General features: G+C 43.6%; 1 protein-coding gene and 1 pseudogene across 4 annotated transcripts in view; one reads left to right on the forward strand and one right to left on the reverse strand.

Annotated features, from left to right (window-relative positions):
- The window catches only part of RNF157 (ring finger protein 157), an 80,236-nt gene that overhangs the window by 37,446 nt on the left and 24,563 nt on the right, over positions 1 to 18,227 (forward strand). For 3 of the 4 annotated variants that reach the window (XM_027974114.2, XM_027974115.2, XM_027974116.3), the window contains exons 3-4: positions 15,325 to 15,413; positions 17,374 to 17,520. In XM_027974114.2, coding sequence (XP_027829915.2) covers positions 15,325 to 15,413; positions 17,374 to 17,520 — 236 coding nt within the window. Of the gene's footprint in view, positions 1 to 5,558; positions 15,055 to 15,324; positions 15,414 to 17,373; positions 17,521 to 18,227 lie in introns of those variants that run through there. The other variant, XM_042256336.2, reaches the window with a different exon arrangement.
- LOC132657366 (high mobility group protein B2-like) lies at positions 1,383 to 4,399 on the reverse strand (annotated as a pseudogene).

Genomic DNA, 18,227 nt, shown 5'->3' on the forward strand with positions numbered 1-18,227 from the left:
GTTTATCTATTTTTTTATATGGTGGAACTTTTTTGTATCCTATTTAAGAAATGTTTCAAATACCAAAATCAGGAAGATGTTTTGGTTTTCCTCTAACAACTTTGTTTTACTTTTCACATTTAGGCTTGTCATCCACCTGGAATTGACCTGGGAGTGTGCTGTGAAGTAGGGGCCAAGGTTTTTTTTTTTTTTTTTCATACTTATTTATTTGGCTACTCTGGTCTTAGTTGTGGCAAGCAGGATCTTAGTTGCAGCATAGCTTCCTGACCAGGGATCAAACCCGGGCCCCCTGCACTGGGAGCTTGGGAGCTCAGAGTCAGCCGCTGGACCACCAGGGAAGTCCCAGGGCCAAGCTTCTTTTCCTTTTTTTTTTGTTTAAATTGACCCAACACCGACTGTGGAAAAGGCTGTCCATCCCTTTCTCATGGCGCTGCAAATCGGGTGGCCGTATCCAGTTTCTGCGGTAAAGAATCCACTCACATCCAGCCTGAGGGTGGCAGGGGTGGAGAGAGGAGTGAGCCTGGTGGCCGGGTTCTGGGAGATCCTCAGGGAAGGGGCTGAATGGTCTCAGCAAGCTTCCTTTCGAAGCCCTTTGCTTTAGCTATCAGTTTTCACAGAGTTCCCTCGCCTCAGCCGTACCCCATGTCCCCGGGGTCCCCGGGACTGTCAGATCCTCTGATGTATTCTCTGAGAAACCTGACTTTAAGAAAAAACAGGAAAAGTGTACAAGCAATAAATGCTGGAGAGGGTGTGGAGAAAAGGTAACCCTCTTACACTGTTGGTGGGAATGCAAACTGCTACAGCCACTATGGAGAACAGTGTGGAGATTCCTTAAAAAACTGGAAATAGAACTGCCTTTGACCCAGCAATCCCACTGCTGGGCATACACACTGAGGAAACCAGAATTAAAAGAGACACCTGTACTCCAATGTTCATCACAGCACTGTTTATAATAGCCAGGACATGGAAGCAACCTGGATGTCCATCAGCAGATGAATGGATAAGAAAGCTGTGGTACATATACACAATGGAGTATTACTCAGCCATTAAAAATAATACATTTGAATCAGTTCTAATGAGGTGGATGAAGCTGGAGCCGATTATACAGAGTGAAGTAAGCCAGAAAGAAAAACACCAATACAGTATACTAACGCATATATATGGAATTTAGAAAGATGGTAACGATAACCCTGTATGCGAGACAGCAAAAGAGACGCAGATGTATAGAACAGTCTTTTGGACTCTGTGGGAGAGGGCAAGGGTGGGATGATTTGGGAGAATGGCATTGAAACATGTATAATATCATATAAGAAACGAATCGCCAGTCTAGGTTCGATGCAGGATATAGGATGCTTGAGGCTGGTGCACTGGGATGACCCAGAGGGATGGTACGGGGAGGGAGGTGGGAGGGGGGTTCAGGATGGGGAACACGTGTACACCCGTGGCGGATTCATGTTGACGTATGGCAAAACCAATACAATATTGTAAAGTAATTAGCCTCCAATTAAAATAAATAACTTTAAATTTAAAAAATTAAAAAAAAAAAAACAAAAAAAAATGAGTTTTGAATCCCCCCCCCAAAAAAAGAAAAAACAGGAATGTCTTAAAAAGGAGGAGAAGTTCACAGACATACCAGTGCCCTCTGCAGCCTGGCCTCCACATGGTCCGGGGAGCCCCTGTTTGTGGATGTGTGACAAGAAGTCCCCCAGACGCCGTGTGCATGCGCTGGTGGGAGTAGGGACAGGTCAGCTCTGCTGCTCCATCAACAGCCCTCAGCCAGAGGGGTCGGTCCCAGCTCCCCGCCAGCGCGTGCCTGGGTCTCCCTGCAGAATGCAAGCGGATTGTCTCAGACCTGAGCTTTGTGTTCTTCACTGGTTCGTGGTTGCTTTGAATCGAGTGCAGAGGTCACACTTGTGCGCTGGACCACCAGGGTCACAGCAGATAAGAGGCAAGCTTGCTCAGCTCTCATTTTACCTTAGGCTGTGTCTCCCATGTCTTTCTAATCATAAACTGAGGATCTCAGAGAGCCTTCCAGTCACTGTGGTAAGAATTTTTATGCCTCCACACAGAGAATGCGTGCTGTTCCCAGGAGGTTCAGTTCCAATAGACTATGTGGAAGATTTGCAGTCATTCTCCCAAGTAAAAGTGAGATGTGTCCTAAGTTGTATTTACTCCAAGTGTTTTGGGATTCATGGATAAGAAATACTTATCTAACTGCTAATTTGTGCATTCTTTTTTCCAAAAATTCAAAATGGGATTACAGGTAGAATTTTTTTTTAAGAAAATAATATTGTCACAAATAATCATCACTAATGATCAGTTCAGTTCAGTCGCTCAGTCGTGTCCGACTCTTTGCGACCCCATGAATCGCAGCATGCCAGGCCTCCCTGTCCATCACCAACTCCCGGAGTTCACCCAAACTCATGTGCATCGAGTTGGTGATGCCATCCAGCCATCTCATCCTCTGTGGTCCCCTTTTCCTCCCGCCCCCAATCCCTCCCAGCATCGGGGTCTTTTCCAATGAGTCAACTCTTTGCATGAGTTGGCCAAAGTATTGGAGTTTCAGCCTCAGCATCAGTCCTTTCAGTGAACACCCAGGACTGATCTTCTTTAAGATGGACTGGTTGGATCTCCTTGCAGTCCAAGGGACTCGCAAGAGTCTTCTCCAGCACCACAGTGATAACCTATATTTTCATAGCATGGTGTGATTTTTAGAACATTTTCTATTTGCTCTTAATTCAGTATTCTGGCCTGGAGAAGTCCATGGACTGTATAGTCTATGGGGTCGCAAATAGTCAGGCAACAACACTGAGCGACTTTCATTATCTTCTTACTACTTACCCCATCTGATAGACAAGGGCTGTAAATCCCATTTTACAGATAAGGAAACTGATGCCACAGATGTTAAATTACTCACCCGAGAATAGAAGCAAGAACTTGGATCTTCCCTCCTGGTGTCTTTTTTTTTTTTTAATATATATAATTTTATTACAAAATTAAACACAAACAAAAACACAACATTCTCGTTCTAGAAAACTCAAAAGTTGCTATTGATGCTAATTTCTATGAGTTTGCTGTGCTACCATATACAAGTCAAGAAATTAAAGAAAGCATTAAATATATAGAAACATTTACCATCAGAAGCTTGAAACTCTGCCTGTATGTAGTAGCCCCTCAAAAAGCCACAACTTGCATTTTTTTTAAAAGTATTTTCTCTACAAAGAATCTTATCAGCTATACAAAAATCTGTACAGTTTTTATACTGAAGCTAATACTGAGCTGCACTTGAATTCACATTCTTAGCAAAACAATTGCCTGAGCGCACACGCACACTCCACACACATCATTACAAGATAGCCATTTATTCCTCACCTTCCTCCTCCTCCTCCTCCTCATCTTCATCTTCTTCCTCCTCATCTTCTGGCTCCTTCTTCTTCTTGGAGCCTGTCGGCCTGCCAGGGCCCTTTTTTTCCCCCGCTTCAGTCTTCCCATGGTACGGTATGCAGCAATATCCTTTTCGTATTTCTCCTTTAGCTTAGCTGCTTTCTGTTCATACCGCTGTTTATCTTTGGCTGACTGCTCAGACCACATTTCACTCAATTTGTTTTTGCAGTATCCCCAATGGATAAGCCAGGGTGTTCACTTTTGATCTTTGGACGATGTTTGGAGCAAAACAGGAAGAAGGCAGATGGAGGCCTTTTCGGAGCGTTGGGATCTTTTTTCTTTCCCTTCTTGTCACCTTTAGGAGGAACGTAATTTTTCATCTGCCTGTCGCAGTGAGCTTTGTCACTTTTTGCCATGTCTCCGAACTTGGACTTTTCCTTGGCCGACATGCTCTTCCGTCTCTCGGAACATTTCTTGGAAAACACTGCAAAATTGACTGAGGAGTCGGGGTGCTTCTTCTTGTGCTCCTTGAGGCAGGTCTGCACGAAGAAGGCATATGAAGACATCTTGCCCCGCGGCTTGTTGGGGTCGCCCTTCCCCATGCTGCTGCTGCTGCTGCGGTGGCGGAAGCGGTGTGTCCACCTGGCGAAAGATTTTCCTCCGAGTTCCGCTCAGCGGCCGCGTCTGACCGCTACGCTGCTGCCCCAGCTCCGTTGTGAACTGGTTCCCCTCCTGGTGTCTTATCAAATCGTTTCACTTGTATTCTTTGATTTCATGCTTGCACACAGCTCACTGGCAGGACCAGAGGATCCTATCTCCTATTTGAACTTAAAAAATACTGTTCCATAAAGCCTATATTAAAAAGCACGTGGCAAGAATTTCCCTGGCAATCTAATGGTTAAGATTCCGTACTTTCAATGCAGGGGACGTGGGTTTGATCCTTGGTTGGGAAACTAAGATTCCACATGCCACATGGTGCAGGCAAAACCAAAAACCAAAAAGCACATGGCAAGGAATTCCCTCATTGCCTGGTGGTCAGGACTTGGTGCTTTTATTGCTCTGCCCTGGGTTCAATCCCTGCTTCAGGAACTGAGGTCCTTCAAGCCAAGCGGTGCTGCCAAAAAGAAAAAGAAAAGAAAGGAAAAAAAAAATGGTGGGAGCGGGGTTCAGGATGGGGAACACATGTACACCCATGGCTGATTCATGTGAATGTATGGCAAAAACCACCACAATATTGTAAAGTAATTAGCCTCCAATTAAAAAAAAAAAAGAATGTATATATGGGTAAAACTGAATCACTTTGCTATACAGCAGAGATTGGCACAACGTTGTAAATCAACTATACTTCAATTAAGAGTAAATAAAATAAAAAACACACGGCAGCCTGTTTTTTAGGTATTTCATGAGTATTAATTGTGCCAACCTGCTGTTTAGGGCAAATATTCAAAATCCAGGTGGTCACCATGGGCACACACTGTGCTTCTCTGAAGGCTTTATTCATGTCTTCATTCTACAGATACCCATTTTAATCATTTATGTGTGCTGGTCTAATCACCCTGGGTGATACGAAAATGTCTCTAGCACAGACTTTGCCCTCCAGTTTATCATCTCGCAGGAAGCTCAGACACATATACACAAAAGGGGAAGTGATACATGAAGTGTAGACTGAGCTTCCAGAAGTTCTGAGAAACTTTACTTTGTGACTTAAGTTTTGCTGACTTGGAAAGTGCTGCTAAACGCATGAACTTTTGGTTTGTTGTTTAAGGCTGTGTCTCTCAACAAACCAGGGCACAGAGAACTGCTGCGGTTTTCAACAGTGAAACTAAAGCTTCTGTGTTGCAGGAATTTCCTCGAAATTTCTTTGAAACATACTGAAACTCAGTACACACTCTTACCTCTTATTTCCTGTTGTCAGGGTCCACCCCAGCTTACGGGAAACTATAGGTATCTGTGTTGCATTTCAAAGAAAAATTTGGTTAATTTTTTTCAGCTTTTAAAGAGATGCAAAATGACCTTATATTGTAAGAAAAGTGGTGGTTTTTGTTTTTTTTTTTTACAAAAGTCTATAAAAAAGACTTCTGGGTCAATAATGTGGTTGTATGTAGATAGCATCCCTGAATGGCACACTTATTTCACTCAACTAAAATAGTAGCTCTGATTATTACAGAAATGAATCAGACGTGTGCTTTATCTTTAGAAGACAGCTCTGACAAAGCGGACTTTGCGGTAAAGGTTGCTATAATTATAGAATAGAATGTAGTCCCATAGTTTCCATTTATTAAAAATGTAAATGCTTTTAATACCAAAGGTGCATGTCCTCTGCTAACCCAGACTGTTAAATGGTTTCTTAAAGAATGAGAGGGAGATGACTTCCCTGCCGGTCCAGTGGTTAAGACTCTGAGCTTCTACCGCAGGGAGCAGGGGCTTCCTCCCTTGGTGAGGAACTGAGATCCCACAGCCACGTGGTACAGCCAAAAAAAAGTTAGCCCAGGCACGTAATAGAAGTGATGATAGTAATAAGTACCAGTGGGTGCCATTTACAGTCAACACAGTTATTTCACCGTTAACAGTCCCGCTGTTTTCTCCCAGCCCCAAAGCACTCTCTAAGGTGAGCAAGGGTAATGTTGGGGAAGTCTTCTCCCAGGTTTCTCCACTTCCAGGCTCTGCCAAGAGGGGATGCTAATGAGTCTGCAGGCCCGGAGGAGGAGGAAGTGTGGTACCCAGAGGTGCCAGCTTCTGGGAGCCTCTAAGATCTGATAGCCCCGACCTCGCCCCCCCCGGTCCCCTCAGCACTGGGGACGGTGGCGGCCTCCCCCAGGTGACTGTGTCAGCTCAGTGTCCCTTTTTTGTGTTTGGATTCTCCAGTGCCCGTTTAACCAGTTCCTTCTATTAAATTCTCTGTTAAAATGCTTGGTGTGGTTTGTTTTCCTGACTGGACCTTGATTAATATAACATTTACTCTCTCAAATTGTAAGGCAGCTATTATCAGGCATATTTTACTGGTGAGCACGTGGAGACTTAGGGTACAGCGGTTTGTGTGGAATTGCGCAACCACTAGTACAGGAGCCAAGACAGGCCCACCTTCCATTGTGAGATCCCCTGCTTTCCATTCCTTCTCGTCCTTTCTCTTGCTTAACTTCCTCCCTTCCTTTTTTTTTTTAAATAATTTTATACCAAAAGGAAAAGGACTTCTCTGGCAGTCCAGTGGTTAAGACTTTGCACTTCCACTGCAGAAGATACAGGTTCAATCCCTGGTCGGGGGACTAAGATCCCACATGCCCCTCTGCACAGCCCAAATGATAATAATAATAATAATTTTATCCTTAACAGAAGAACTGCAAAGGTAGTAGGAAATTCTGGTATACCCTTCACCCTGCTTTCTCTGATGTTAATGTCTTATACAACCATGAAGCATTTACCCAAACTAAAAATTAGCATACGAACATTACTATTTTTCAAAGCTACAGATTTTATTAGGACTACACCAGTGTTTCCATTAATGTCTTTTTTTTAAGTTCCAGATTACCTTTGGCTGTTATGTCTCCTTTATCTCGTCCAATCTTTACAGTTTCTGTTTTTCCTTGTTTTTCACAACTGTGACAATTTTGAGATGTATAGTTAGATATTTTGTAGATCTCCCATCAGTTTGGGTTTTCTGAGGTTTTCTTGTGATTAGATTAGAATTATGGTTTTGGAGGAAGAATACCACAGAGGTAAGTGCCCTTCTTACTGCATCAAATCAGAGGCACATAATAGTTCATGCGACTCCCAGTGATGGCAACCTTGATCACTTAGTCAAGGTGGGTGTCTGTCAGGCTTACCCACTATAAATCTTTCCTTTTCCATAATTTATTTGTTTAGAAGCTAGTTACTAAATCCTCTTGCTGAACTTTTGACTTCCCACTTAATCCTCGGGCTCTGCTTTCTTGGAAGATTATTAACTAGTGCTTAAAGAATCTTTGTATTAATTGACTAGGCTGAGAATTATAAACCTAGGAGCCAGACTAACCATGCTAAGATTTATGGCTGTGTATTGCTTCTTGGAAAATTATTAGCTGTTGCACCATTTTTGCCTTGCACTATGTTTAAACATGGAACTTGGCTATTTTTAGTCTCAGAAAGCTTATGGTTAATGCTAGGACACCTTCTTTTACTTGATGAACTGGAATCACCTCTGACAAGCCCAGAAAGATGATCAGAAGCCCAGGGTCTTAATAGCATGCAGGAAATCAGTAAAAAGCATAAGAGACAGAGAGAAGTGGTTGCTGAGAAAATGGGAAGGAAAATTGGAAGGGCTGAAGAATGCGGTTCAACGAGTGGAAATTTACAAGGATGAATGAGAGGTGACAGGTAACAGATGGAGAGACACAGAGATCTCAGATAGGAGGTCAAAGAAAGGTTAAGGATGGAACACAGGATGAGAGAGAAGCCTGTGATGTGAATCAGCCTTGAGGCTGGACTCTGGACTTGATATATTATAAATTATATAATATATATATATATAAATAATATAAATTATATAATATATATAAATTGTATATATATTATAAATATGTCCTGAGATTTACCATCTAGGATATAAGATTTATACTTCTAGCTCTAGATTTCATTGTGGACAGACTTTAAGTGACCTTAGGCCTCAATATCAGAGAAGGCAATGGCACCCCACTCCAGTACTCTTGCCTGGAAAAGCCCATGGACGGAGGAGCCTGGTGGGCTGCAGTCCATGGGGTTGCTAAGAGTCGGACACGACCGAGAGACTTCACTTTCACTTTTCACTTTCATGTATTGGAGAAGGAAATGGCAACCCACTCCAGTATTCTTGCTTGGAGAATCCCAGGGACAGTGGAGCCTGGTGGGCTGCCGTCTGTGGGGTCACACAGAGTCGGACACGACTAAAGCGACCTAGCAGCAGCAGCAGCAGGCTTCAATACAATGTATCTAATATATAAACCAGAGAAAGTAGTTCAGTTGATTTACATAGCCTTGGCTAATCACTGTTATTAAGGAGTGACTGAAGAATAATCAGAGCTCTCAAAACTTCTAGAGGCTTAGCAAGACAAAATGAAGCAGATGGTGCCTTGTTAAATTAGCTACAAATTACAGATCTTAATATTAACAATTTAGAAATGAAAACTATCAGACATATGCTATAGGCTTTTATTTTATGCTGTTTTGTTCTAATTATATGGGATTTCCATATCTCATGAGTGACTAAACAAAATAAAATCTCATTAGAGTTTTTGAGTCACTAATGGCCTTCTTCCTAAGCCTGAGGCTGTATCTGCAAATATGTAGTTTAGCCAAGATAACAGACCTCACCTGGGCTTAGAATTCTGTATTTGATTGACTTGGTGGTGATTTAGTCACTAAGTCGTATCTGACTCTTGCGACCCCATGGACTGTAGTCCGTCAGGCTCCTCTGTCCATGGGATTCTCCAGGCAAGAATACTGGAGTGGGTTGCCATTTCCTTCTCCAGAGGATATTCCCAATCCAGGGATCGAACCCGGACTCCTGCATTGCAAGCAGAATCTTTACCGACTAAGCTACCAGGGAATTGGCTTAGAAATCTGTATAAACTTAACTGTTTCTGTATTTCATACTGTTATTCTTTTACTGGAGCCGAGATTCCTTTTTTTTCCCAAGATTTTTAAAAATGTGGACCATTCTTTTCAAAGTCTTTTGAATTGGTTGCAGTATTGCTTCTGTTTCATTGTTTTGGTTTTTTAGCCACGAGGCATGTGGGATAGCTTCCTGACAAGGGATCAAACCCCCACCTCCTGCATTGGAAGGCCAAGTCTTAACTGCTGGACCACCAGGGAAGTCCCTGAAAAGCTGGGATTTCTAACACAGCAGACTTCAGATGTGATCAAGCCCATTCAGGGTGGTATGGCCGTACACAATAGCCAACCTCAGAGCATATTTCCCTTCTAGCAATTTGAGAGATGGAGACTTGAAACTTGTAATTGATCTTGAATCTTACATAGGTAGTTTACAGTCAGTATACTTCAGGAAGGGCACAGGTGGGCAGCTTGGAGTTTTTCAACTTGAACATCAACTTAGTTTTTAGTTTAGGTTTTTAAATATTTATTTACTTGTCTGTACCAGGTCTTGGTTGCAGCACACGGGATCTTCTGTCTTCATTGCAGCGTGTGGGATATAATTCCCTGACCAGGTATTGAACCCAGGCCCCCCGCATTGGGAGTGGGGAGTCTTAGCCACTGGACCACCAGGGAAGTCCCAGTTTTTAGTTTTTGAAATATAGACTGGGGAAGACTTTAGTCCACTTGGCCTCCTTAATAATTGGCCTGTTGAAAATGCCTCTGTGTTTAAAAAAAAAAAAAAGACTGGAAAACTAAACTTGGTGGCATTAGAACATTCATATTAAAAAATAAAAAACATTCATATGCTTCTTTGGGGAAAAAATATATTGTATATTTTAAAATGCCTATTTTGGCTGATGCTGGTGCTTATCTTTCTGGGCACATTCTTTACATACAGGATTAGACATCTTGAAATCTCTTATTTAAAAGTGAATTCTTGTTTGTGGGCTAGGTTACCAGTCTCCTGACTAGATGAAATCTGAAAGTCAGGCATCTATAATAGAATGCTCTGACGATTAGTCATTATTTACCAACTTAACTGGAGGGAAAAGATAACGGTGTCTGCTTTACTAAAAGCCCCTTTTTTCCCTTTTAATGCTCCTTAAAATTAACTGGTGTCAGGCAGAACCCTCTGTATCTAGAAGTCAGGAACCAGAAGTCAAGTAGGTTTCACTTGTGATCAAAACCACGCATTTGATATCAGAGTATACAGAACCCATTGCCTGGTCTGAGTACTCCTGAGCAATGTGACCCAAATCATAATAGAGGAAGAAAATGGGTCTGTGATGGTTGTTAATGGAGACCTGGGCGATTTTGTGATGGGTGCTTTTCTCTGCAGTGAATCTTTCATCACCTGTTAAGAGAGAACTGGGTTATTGGGCATACCCATAGTAGGGCTTAAGTATTTTGGAAAGGTCAACCTTAGAGGCAGTATCATGTAGCCAGGACATTGGTCCTGTGTGCCCCTGGCCAGGGGGCCTGGCGGAAGAGTTAACAGATTATAAATAGACTGCCATCTTGGATGGATTCCTTTGGTAACCAGACCTGAACACAGAGCATCTTTGAGTAAAGGTCATCTTGTGACCCCCTCTTGGTGTCTCCCTCACATCTTCAATTTGAGTGGAAAGGATGTCTTCTCACATCTTGTCAGCTTTGTGGTTACCAGTCTTTCTACACAAGTGATTGATTCCCCACGAGGATTGGATGGAAAATTAATGTAAAGGGGTTTTACTGCTGTAAATATAGCTCATTGACGTTCTGGTGGACAGCAGGCACAATACAGCCTGTCCCAGGGCTGCAGCTGGTTAAATAGGGAAATTTGTATTCATTTCACAGCTTTCAACCAGAGTAAACTGTTCTCCCCAACACAGATCTTAAGAAAATGTTCTGAAATATCACCAGTCTAAAAATATCCACTGGTAAAGTTTTGGACACACTGTGTAACTGAGAAGAGGGGAAGTAGAGAAGGCTGAGAAAATAACCAAACATCAAATAAAAAGGAACTGAAATTTAAATAGAAAAGTCCTAAAATCTATAAAAGCAAGCACTTATGTAAAAGAGTGCTGTAAATGAGCTATTCATATGATCCCAGATGTTGATTTCCATATTGACTATTATTTGATTCTCTGACACAAGTGTTACGTGTCTGCTATGTATACAATCAGTACTTTTCTATTTTCATCATAGTTTGTCCAAAAATAATCTCCTTTCTCTTCAGAAGCAGATTTTTGGCATTCGGGGCTTTTTGCTTCGTAAGTGAAAAAACTGCGTTAGCTTGTATTCCTTTGTTTTTCTTCTGTGTCCCTCTCCCTTCTTTCCTATTAAGTTTCCTTTCAGGGAATGTGTATTGCAGGATTGTTCGTAAGAGTGAAAACCGGAGATAGAGCAGGTGTTCCATCAATAAAAGATTAGTGAATACATGATGGGCTGAGATAGACTTCTCTAGAAAGGAACCAGGGCTCCTTGGAGACATGATAGGTTCGAGGAAGGGGACAGAAAAACAGAAGGTGAACCTGGAGTATCATTCTATGCCAGAAAGTAAGCAAGTGTTTCAACAAGTGATTGGAGCGGGGGGGTGGGGGGGACCCCCCTGGTGGTCCTATGGTTAAGAATCCGCTTGCCAATGGAGGGGATTCAGGTCTGGGAACTAAGATCCCACATGCCACAGGGCAACTAAGCCCGTGCACCAAAACTCCTAGGCGCCGCAACGAAGACACAGCGCAGCCAAAAATAATAGGCAGTTTTTTAAAAGTGGTGGGGACAAGTCTGAAGGACCCAGGAGCCACTGAGTGATCTCCTGCAGACCATATCCAGGCTTCTCTGTGGGTATGTGGTCAGGCCCAAAGTTAATGGCAAATGTTAGCAAATTGTGTACCTTTAAAAATCCTTTTTATTGAAATTAATTATTCATTTTTATGACTGGATTATAGTCCCTTTTACAGACTACTGGGAATCGCCCAATAATTTACAACTGAAGTAAGACGTTCAGTAATCTCGTATGCACTGGGACCATATTTTTTTACAACAAAAATTTGCAAAAGTAGGGGGTAGTTTAACAAAATATTTGAAATTAGGATGGCTAGAAAATCTAGGATACATGGCTGATACACACATACACATATGTGTGTGTATAAATATATACATATGTGTTGTTGTTGTTCAGTTGCTTAGTCGTGTCTGACTCTCTGTGACCCCATGAACTGCAGCACACCAGGCTTCCGTGTCCTTCACTGTCTCCCTGAGGTTGCTCAAATTCATGTCTGTTGAGTCAATGATGCCATCCAACCATCTCATCCCCTGTCACCCCCTTCTCCTCCTGCCCTGTCTTTCCCAGCATCAGGGTCTTTTCCAAAGAGTCAGCTCTTGGCATCAGGTGGCCACAGTATTGGAGCCTCAGCTTCAGCATCAGTCCTTCCAGTGAATATTCAGGGATGAACATGTACACACACGTTCATATCCGAATCAGATCTCTGTAAGCTGGCAATTCCACATTCGGTCACCAGGTGGCGCCTGGCTGGTGTAAGAAAAATGTACAAGGAAACTGATGAACACCAGAATAAAAGGCCAAGGAGGAACTTGCTTTGTGTTCACACAAAGCCTTCATCAGCAACCCCTGGGGACTCACTGAAAGAGGTCCTCTGGCTGAGTGCTATACCACCTTCTCCGTGAAGCCGTTCCATATTACCTCAGCCAGAAACAGTCACTTCCTTATCGCTGCCCTTTTGTTTGGCTTTTCTCTGCTTAACGTTCCGGTTATTTGTGTAGCAGTATCATCTTCCTTATAATGCTGCTTCCTGAAAGAGCAGGACATTGTCTTTTCCACTTGAAGTGTCTCTTTACACCCAGCACTGAGGGTTGCAGATAAGACTCTGATTGGGTTAATGAAAGGCTGCTAAGGCAGAAGCTTTGGTAGGTAGGAGCCTACAAACCGGGTTAGTTTCTCCTAAAGAGATTTTCAGTGGTTTTCTTTTGTGGTGGGGGAGAGAGAGATAAAGAGCTAAAATGTAAGCATGGATTTATTATACTAGAAAGGCTGTATGCGTATGTGTTTAGTTACTCACTCATGTCCAACTCCTTGCCACCCCATGGACTGTAGCCTGCCAGGCTCCTCTGTCCTCAAGCAAGAATGTTGGAGTGGATAGCCATTCCCTTCTCTAGGGAACCTTCCCGACTCAGGGATTGAACCTGAGTCTCCTGCATCGGCAAGCAGGTTCTTTACCACTGAGCTACCAGGGAAGCCCACCATGAAGGATAGTTTGTCTGTATAAACAGTTGATCCCACAATGCCTTTCCTTGAGCGCTGAATAATTTGCGTTCCATTGCCAGTTATCATCAAATGTAACATTCTAAATGGGAGATGAGGAACACTAGCTTTCCCCCCACCCTTTCCTTTTGTTTTTCCTCTTTGTGGGGAGGATGTGGAGAAGGGGCAAAGAGTGAAGGGAGAACCTCTAATTTTTTTTTTTTTAAACTCAGGTAGGAGTTACGGGCAACTCTCAAGTACCCGTGCAAATAAATATGATTAACTTCACTACTCCAGAAAAAAATTTTAATCCCAAAGTCATTTATTTTGGCTTTAGAATAGACAAGCATTTGTGTCGGGATTTCCTGCCTAATTACTTTTTGCTTAAGCTTATTTAAGAATTGTTTTAAATTCCTTTAGTGTGACAGCCCAGCAAAATGGTCAGGGGTGGGGTGGAGAAATGGGCCACAGATGGGGTCTGAACCAGGATTTCAGCTTCCCTATATAAAAGCCTCCTGATACGCTGCATGCAGGAGAGCAACGTTGAAATTAGCTTTCTGGAGAACTATTTGGCAACATAGTTTTAAGAGTCTTAAAAATATGCTTACTCTTTGATCCAGTAATTCCACTTCTAGGAATTTGTCCTAAGGAAATAATCAAGCAGGCACGCAGAAATGTAGGGACAAGGCATTCACCGTAACATTAAAAAAAAAAAAAAGTAAAACCCTAACTGGAAACATTGAATAATGTGGAATTGATTAAAGTAGGCCCCGTCTTCATTGTGGCACGTTGGATCTTTAGTTGCAGCATGTGGGATCTAGTTCCATGACCAGGGATTGAACCTAGAACCCTGGCATTGGGAGCATGGAGTCTTAGCCAATAGACCACCAGAAAGTGTTATTTGCTCAGTCATGTCCAACTCTTTGCAACCCCATGGACTGGGGCCCTCCAGGCTTCTCTGTCTATGGGATTCTTCAGGCAAGAATACTGGAGTGGGTAGCCATTCCCTTCTCCAGGGGATCTTCCTGACCCAGGGATCAAACCTGGGTCTCCTGGATTGTAGGCAGATTCTTTACCATCTGAGCCACCAGGGAGGCCCAGACCACCAGGGAAGTCCCTCCATGTATTCTCTTAAGGGTCACATTCACACACATGAAGTATCAGCAATCACACTGAATACACAAAATCAGATGTATAATACCATAGATTCAATTATATTTCCCAAGTAAAAGAGTTATAGTCAGCAAAAATCCATGAAAGCAGAGTTTCATGTAGATGTTCTGTTTTCTGAAAGCAGCAGAAGGGAACAGACTCTTCAGAGCTAGGAGGACCACGTTTTTTGCAAAGCTTCAAAGACTAGTAGGTTTTCGGGGAACTGTATGTGAAAAATGTTTACTGCCCAAGTGACATTATAAGAATACCAGGAGCATTGTAGATCACCCTGATTCATCTTCTCCAAGCAATTCCCAATTAAATGTTTTACTGTGTCCCCCTTTCTTATTTCCTCATTGTCATCGCCTCACAACTCCAAACCCAGATGTCTAAACTGGGAGAGAGTGAAAGTATAAGGTAAACGATGGACAATTGAAAACCTTTGATGACCCCAGAAGAGCTCTTGGCTCATGGGTTTTTTTGTTTGTTTGTTTTCTAAAAACCCTCTGCTTTATATGATCAGCTGCGGAGGAAATTTGTTTTTCACTGTTTGCGGGCCTTCACTGTACACACATTGGGGTTCTCTTGTGTTTGCAGTTCCTAAATTCTTCAGACACCATGCGGCTTCGCCGGAGGAAAATCCTTGCAGGTCCGGCTCCCCGTGGTGTAAGGTCAGGCGGAAAAGCCTTTTGTGATTAACTCGGCCACCGTGTGTCGCATGGTATTTGGAACTGCAGTGGGAGCTTTTATTAGTTGTCCACATTTTGAATGCTGACTCACATAAGCTTCATCTAATGGGAAAGGCAGATAAATGTAGCATTTTGGACGCCGGAACGCTGCCACCCTGCCCTCCCAGCAGCTGTGACCTTGAGCAGTCTCACTTACTATGGTGATCGGTCTTTCTAAACACACTCTCTTCTCCCACTTTGTCTCTGACACAGTTCCCTTACGCAGCCCCTCCTCCCCAAGAACCAGTGAAGACTTTGAGAAGCCTGATCAACATCCGAAAGGACACACTAAGACTCGTCAAGTAAGTCCAGGTTCCCAGCTGGGGCCAGGTTCCAGGCGCCCTTCTTCAGGCAGGGGCAGCCAACTCCCCAGGGGACCCACAGAACTGTTTCTGCCAGACCCAGAGCCCGGCCTCCAGGCCGTGGGCTGCGCGCATGAGATGTTTCTGCACCTGGATCGTTCAGAACTTTCTGAGACAGTCAGTGTTGGTGAGGAACCTTCTCTTTTCTGAAAGCCATCGTGGTTATCCCAACGTGATGAACTGTCCAAAACAAAGAATTGTTGGGGGAGAAAGTGAATTTTGCAGATACCTGGACAAACCTATGTGAAAATGGGATATTTGAACTTGGCACAGGAAGTCCTTATTTTCCTGCTTATATTTACTTTTGGATTTATTCTTAATCTCATGTGCCTTTCCTCTGGCACCCTGGGTTTGCTGTTTAATCACCATTGTCAGTATTAGTTATCATCAGCATCTGCCTTCTTTGTACTATCTCTGAGATAGTGTGTGTGTGTGTGTGTGTGTGTGTGTGTGTGTGTGTGGCTGCACTGTGTGGCTTGTGGGATCTTAGTTCCCCAACTAGGGATTGAACTTACACCCCCTGCAGTGGAAGCTCAGAGTCTTAAATGCTGTACCACCAGGGAAACCCCAGAGATAGTATGATTTTTAAACCGATGCTGCCCTCCGGATAGCAAGTCTGTCTACCAAGAGTTTGGGTTCGAATTAGTGATTAATGCATAGAGAACTAAGCAGCGGTGGGGAGAGAAAAAAAAGAGCACAAACTCTAATAAAAGCTTATGCCGGAAAAGGAAGATGATTAGAGATTACTCTGTGGCTGAGCTGGGAATAATGCTGATAGACTCACATTTGTATAGAGGAAGATGTACTGAGCTAACAAAATCATGGTGTATTACACGGGGGAGGGAGCACCCCAGTGTGGAGCGGAGGGAAGGGAGGGAAAGAACGTCTTGGGACTTCCCTGGTGGCTCAGTGTTAAGAATCTGGCTGTTAGCGCAGGGGACACAGGTTCAGTCCCTGGTCCAGAAAGATGCCGCCTGCCACAGGGCAACTAGGCCCGTGCGCCACAAATACCGAGTCCACGCTCTAGAGCCTGGGCTCTGCAACAGGAGAAGTCACCACACCTGGGAAAACCCGCACGCAGCACCGACATCAACAAGTAATTTTTTTAAAACTTTAAAAAAGGAAAGCCTTGTTCCCATAGTAGAAGGTCAATAGACAACGCCTAAAGCTGAAAAAGTAACCTGAGCCTGTTATTGCAAAACATGCAGGTAAATGCCAAAGACAGTCAGCTGCAGAGGGAAAGGCGGTTTTCTCTGAAGAAGCGGAAAATGGGCAGAAAGAGACCCGCTGCGTTTTTGTCACGAGCCTTGTGGAAACTAATTAAACAGTGGCATGAGTAGCTTTGATTAAAGAAAAAGCTATTTTTTAAAAGTCTGGCAAAGGCATAAGGCGTTTAACGGTGGCACCATGAAGTGTCAGAAATTGCCTAAATTCCCCCCATAGGACTAATAGGTGCTCTGCCGTCATTCATAATGAGGGTGGAGGCCTAAGTGTGTGATCACAGAGGGTAGCCCACAGTATATTCAGTTTAAAAAGGAAGAGAAGGGACTTCCTTGGTGCTCCAGTGGGTAAGACTCAGGCATCCAATGCAGGAGTCCCGAATTCCATCCCTGATCAGGGAACTAGATCCCATATGGCGACACCCAGAGTCTGTATGCTGCAGCTAAGATCCAGCACGGCCATTAAAATAAACAAATAAATAAATTTTTATAAAATAAAAAAGGAAGGGAATTCCCTGGCAGTTCAGTGGTTAGGACTCCTTGCTTCCACTGCAGGGGCCGTGGGTGGGTTCAGTCTCTGACCAGGGAGCTAGGATCCCACCAAAAGAAAAGGAAAAAAAAGATCACTGTAAACATGTTAATGGGCTCCCCCCAAATGCCGAGTCTTTGTGGTTTTCTAGATGTGCCGAGGAAGTGAAGACCGCTGGGGAAGAGGCGGGCAGAGCGAAAGTCCACTACAACGTGGAGTTCACCTTCGACACGGATGCTCGGGTGGCCATCACCATCTATTATCAGGCCACCGAAGAGTTCCAGAATGGCATTGCCAGGTAAGAACGAGGGGCCAGGAGAGCCACGTCCTTCCCACACAGGCCAGGGTCCACGCCTGACGCGATCCCCTGCCAAGGAAAACATTCTTTTTTGACACTCAGGCGAGAACTGTTCCTGAATTTGGATTTTCTTACTTACACAGTCTTACTTGTTCACTTTTTCTCTTCAAACTATGCCATCTTGGTACAGGGACAGGTAGCAGCATATTCCTTCAGGTCATCATGGTGCTGTTAGAAACCGATTAAGCTGGGTCGACTTCCTGGTCTAGTGGCTAAGACTCTACATTCCCAATGCAGGGGGCCCGGGGTTCAAACCCTGGGCAGGGAACCTAGATCTCGCATACCCCAAATAAATAAATTTCTCTATTTAGCACAGCCAAATAAATATTTTAAAAATATTTTAAGCTACATTTCTGTGGGTATGTGGGTTGAATAGATACCTTTTAAAAATTACTTATTTACTTCTTTTTGGCTGTGTTAGGTCTTAGCTGTGGCAGGATCTTCACTGCAGCATACAGGATCTTTTCCTTGCAGCAGGAGGATTAGTTGTCCCAAAGCAGGTGGGATCTTTGTTCCCTGATCAGGGATCAAACCTGCATCCCCTGCATTGGAAGGCGGATTCTTAATCACTAAGCCACCAACGCTCAGTCACTCAGTCATGTCCGACTCTTTGCGGCCACATGGACTGTAGCCTGCCAGGCTCCTCC

The sequence above is a fragment of the Ovis aries genome, chromosome 11 (assembly GCF_016772045.2).
Source record: "Ovis aries strain OAR_USU_Benz2616 breed Rambouillet chromosome 11, ARS-UI_Ramb_v3.0, whole genome shotgun sequence".
Taxonomy (NCBI): domain Eukaryota; kingdom Metazoa; phylum Chordata; class Mammalia; order Artiodactyla; family Bovidae; genus Ovis; species Ovis aries.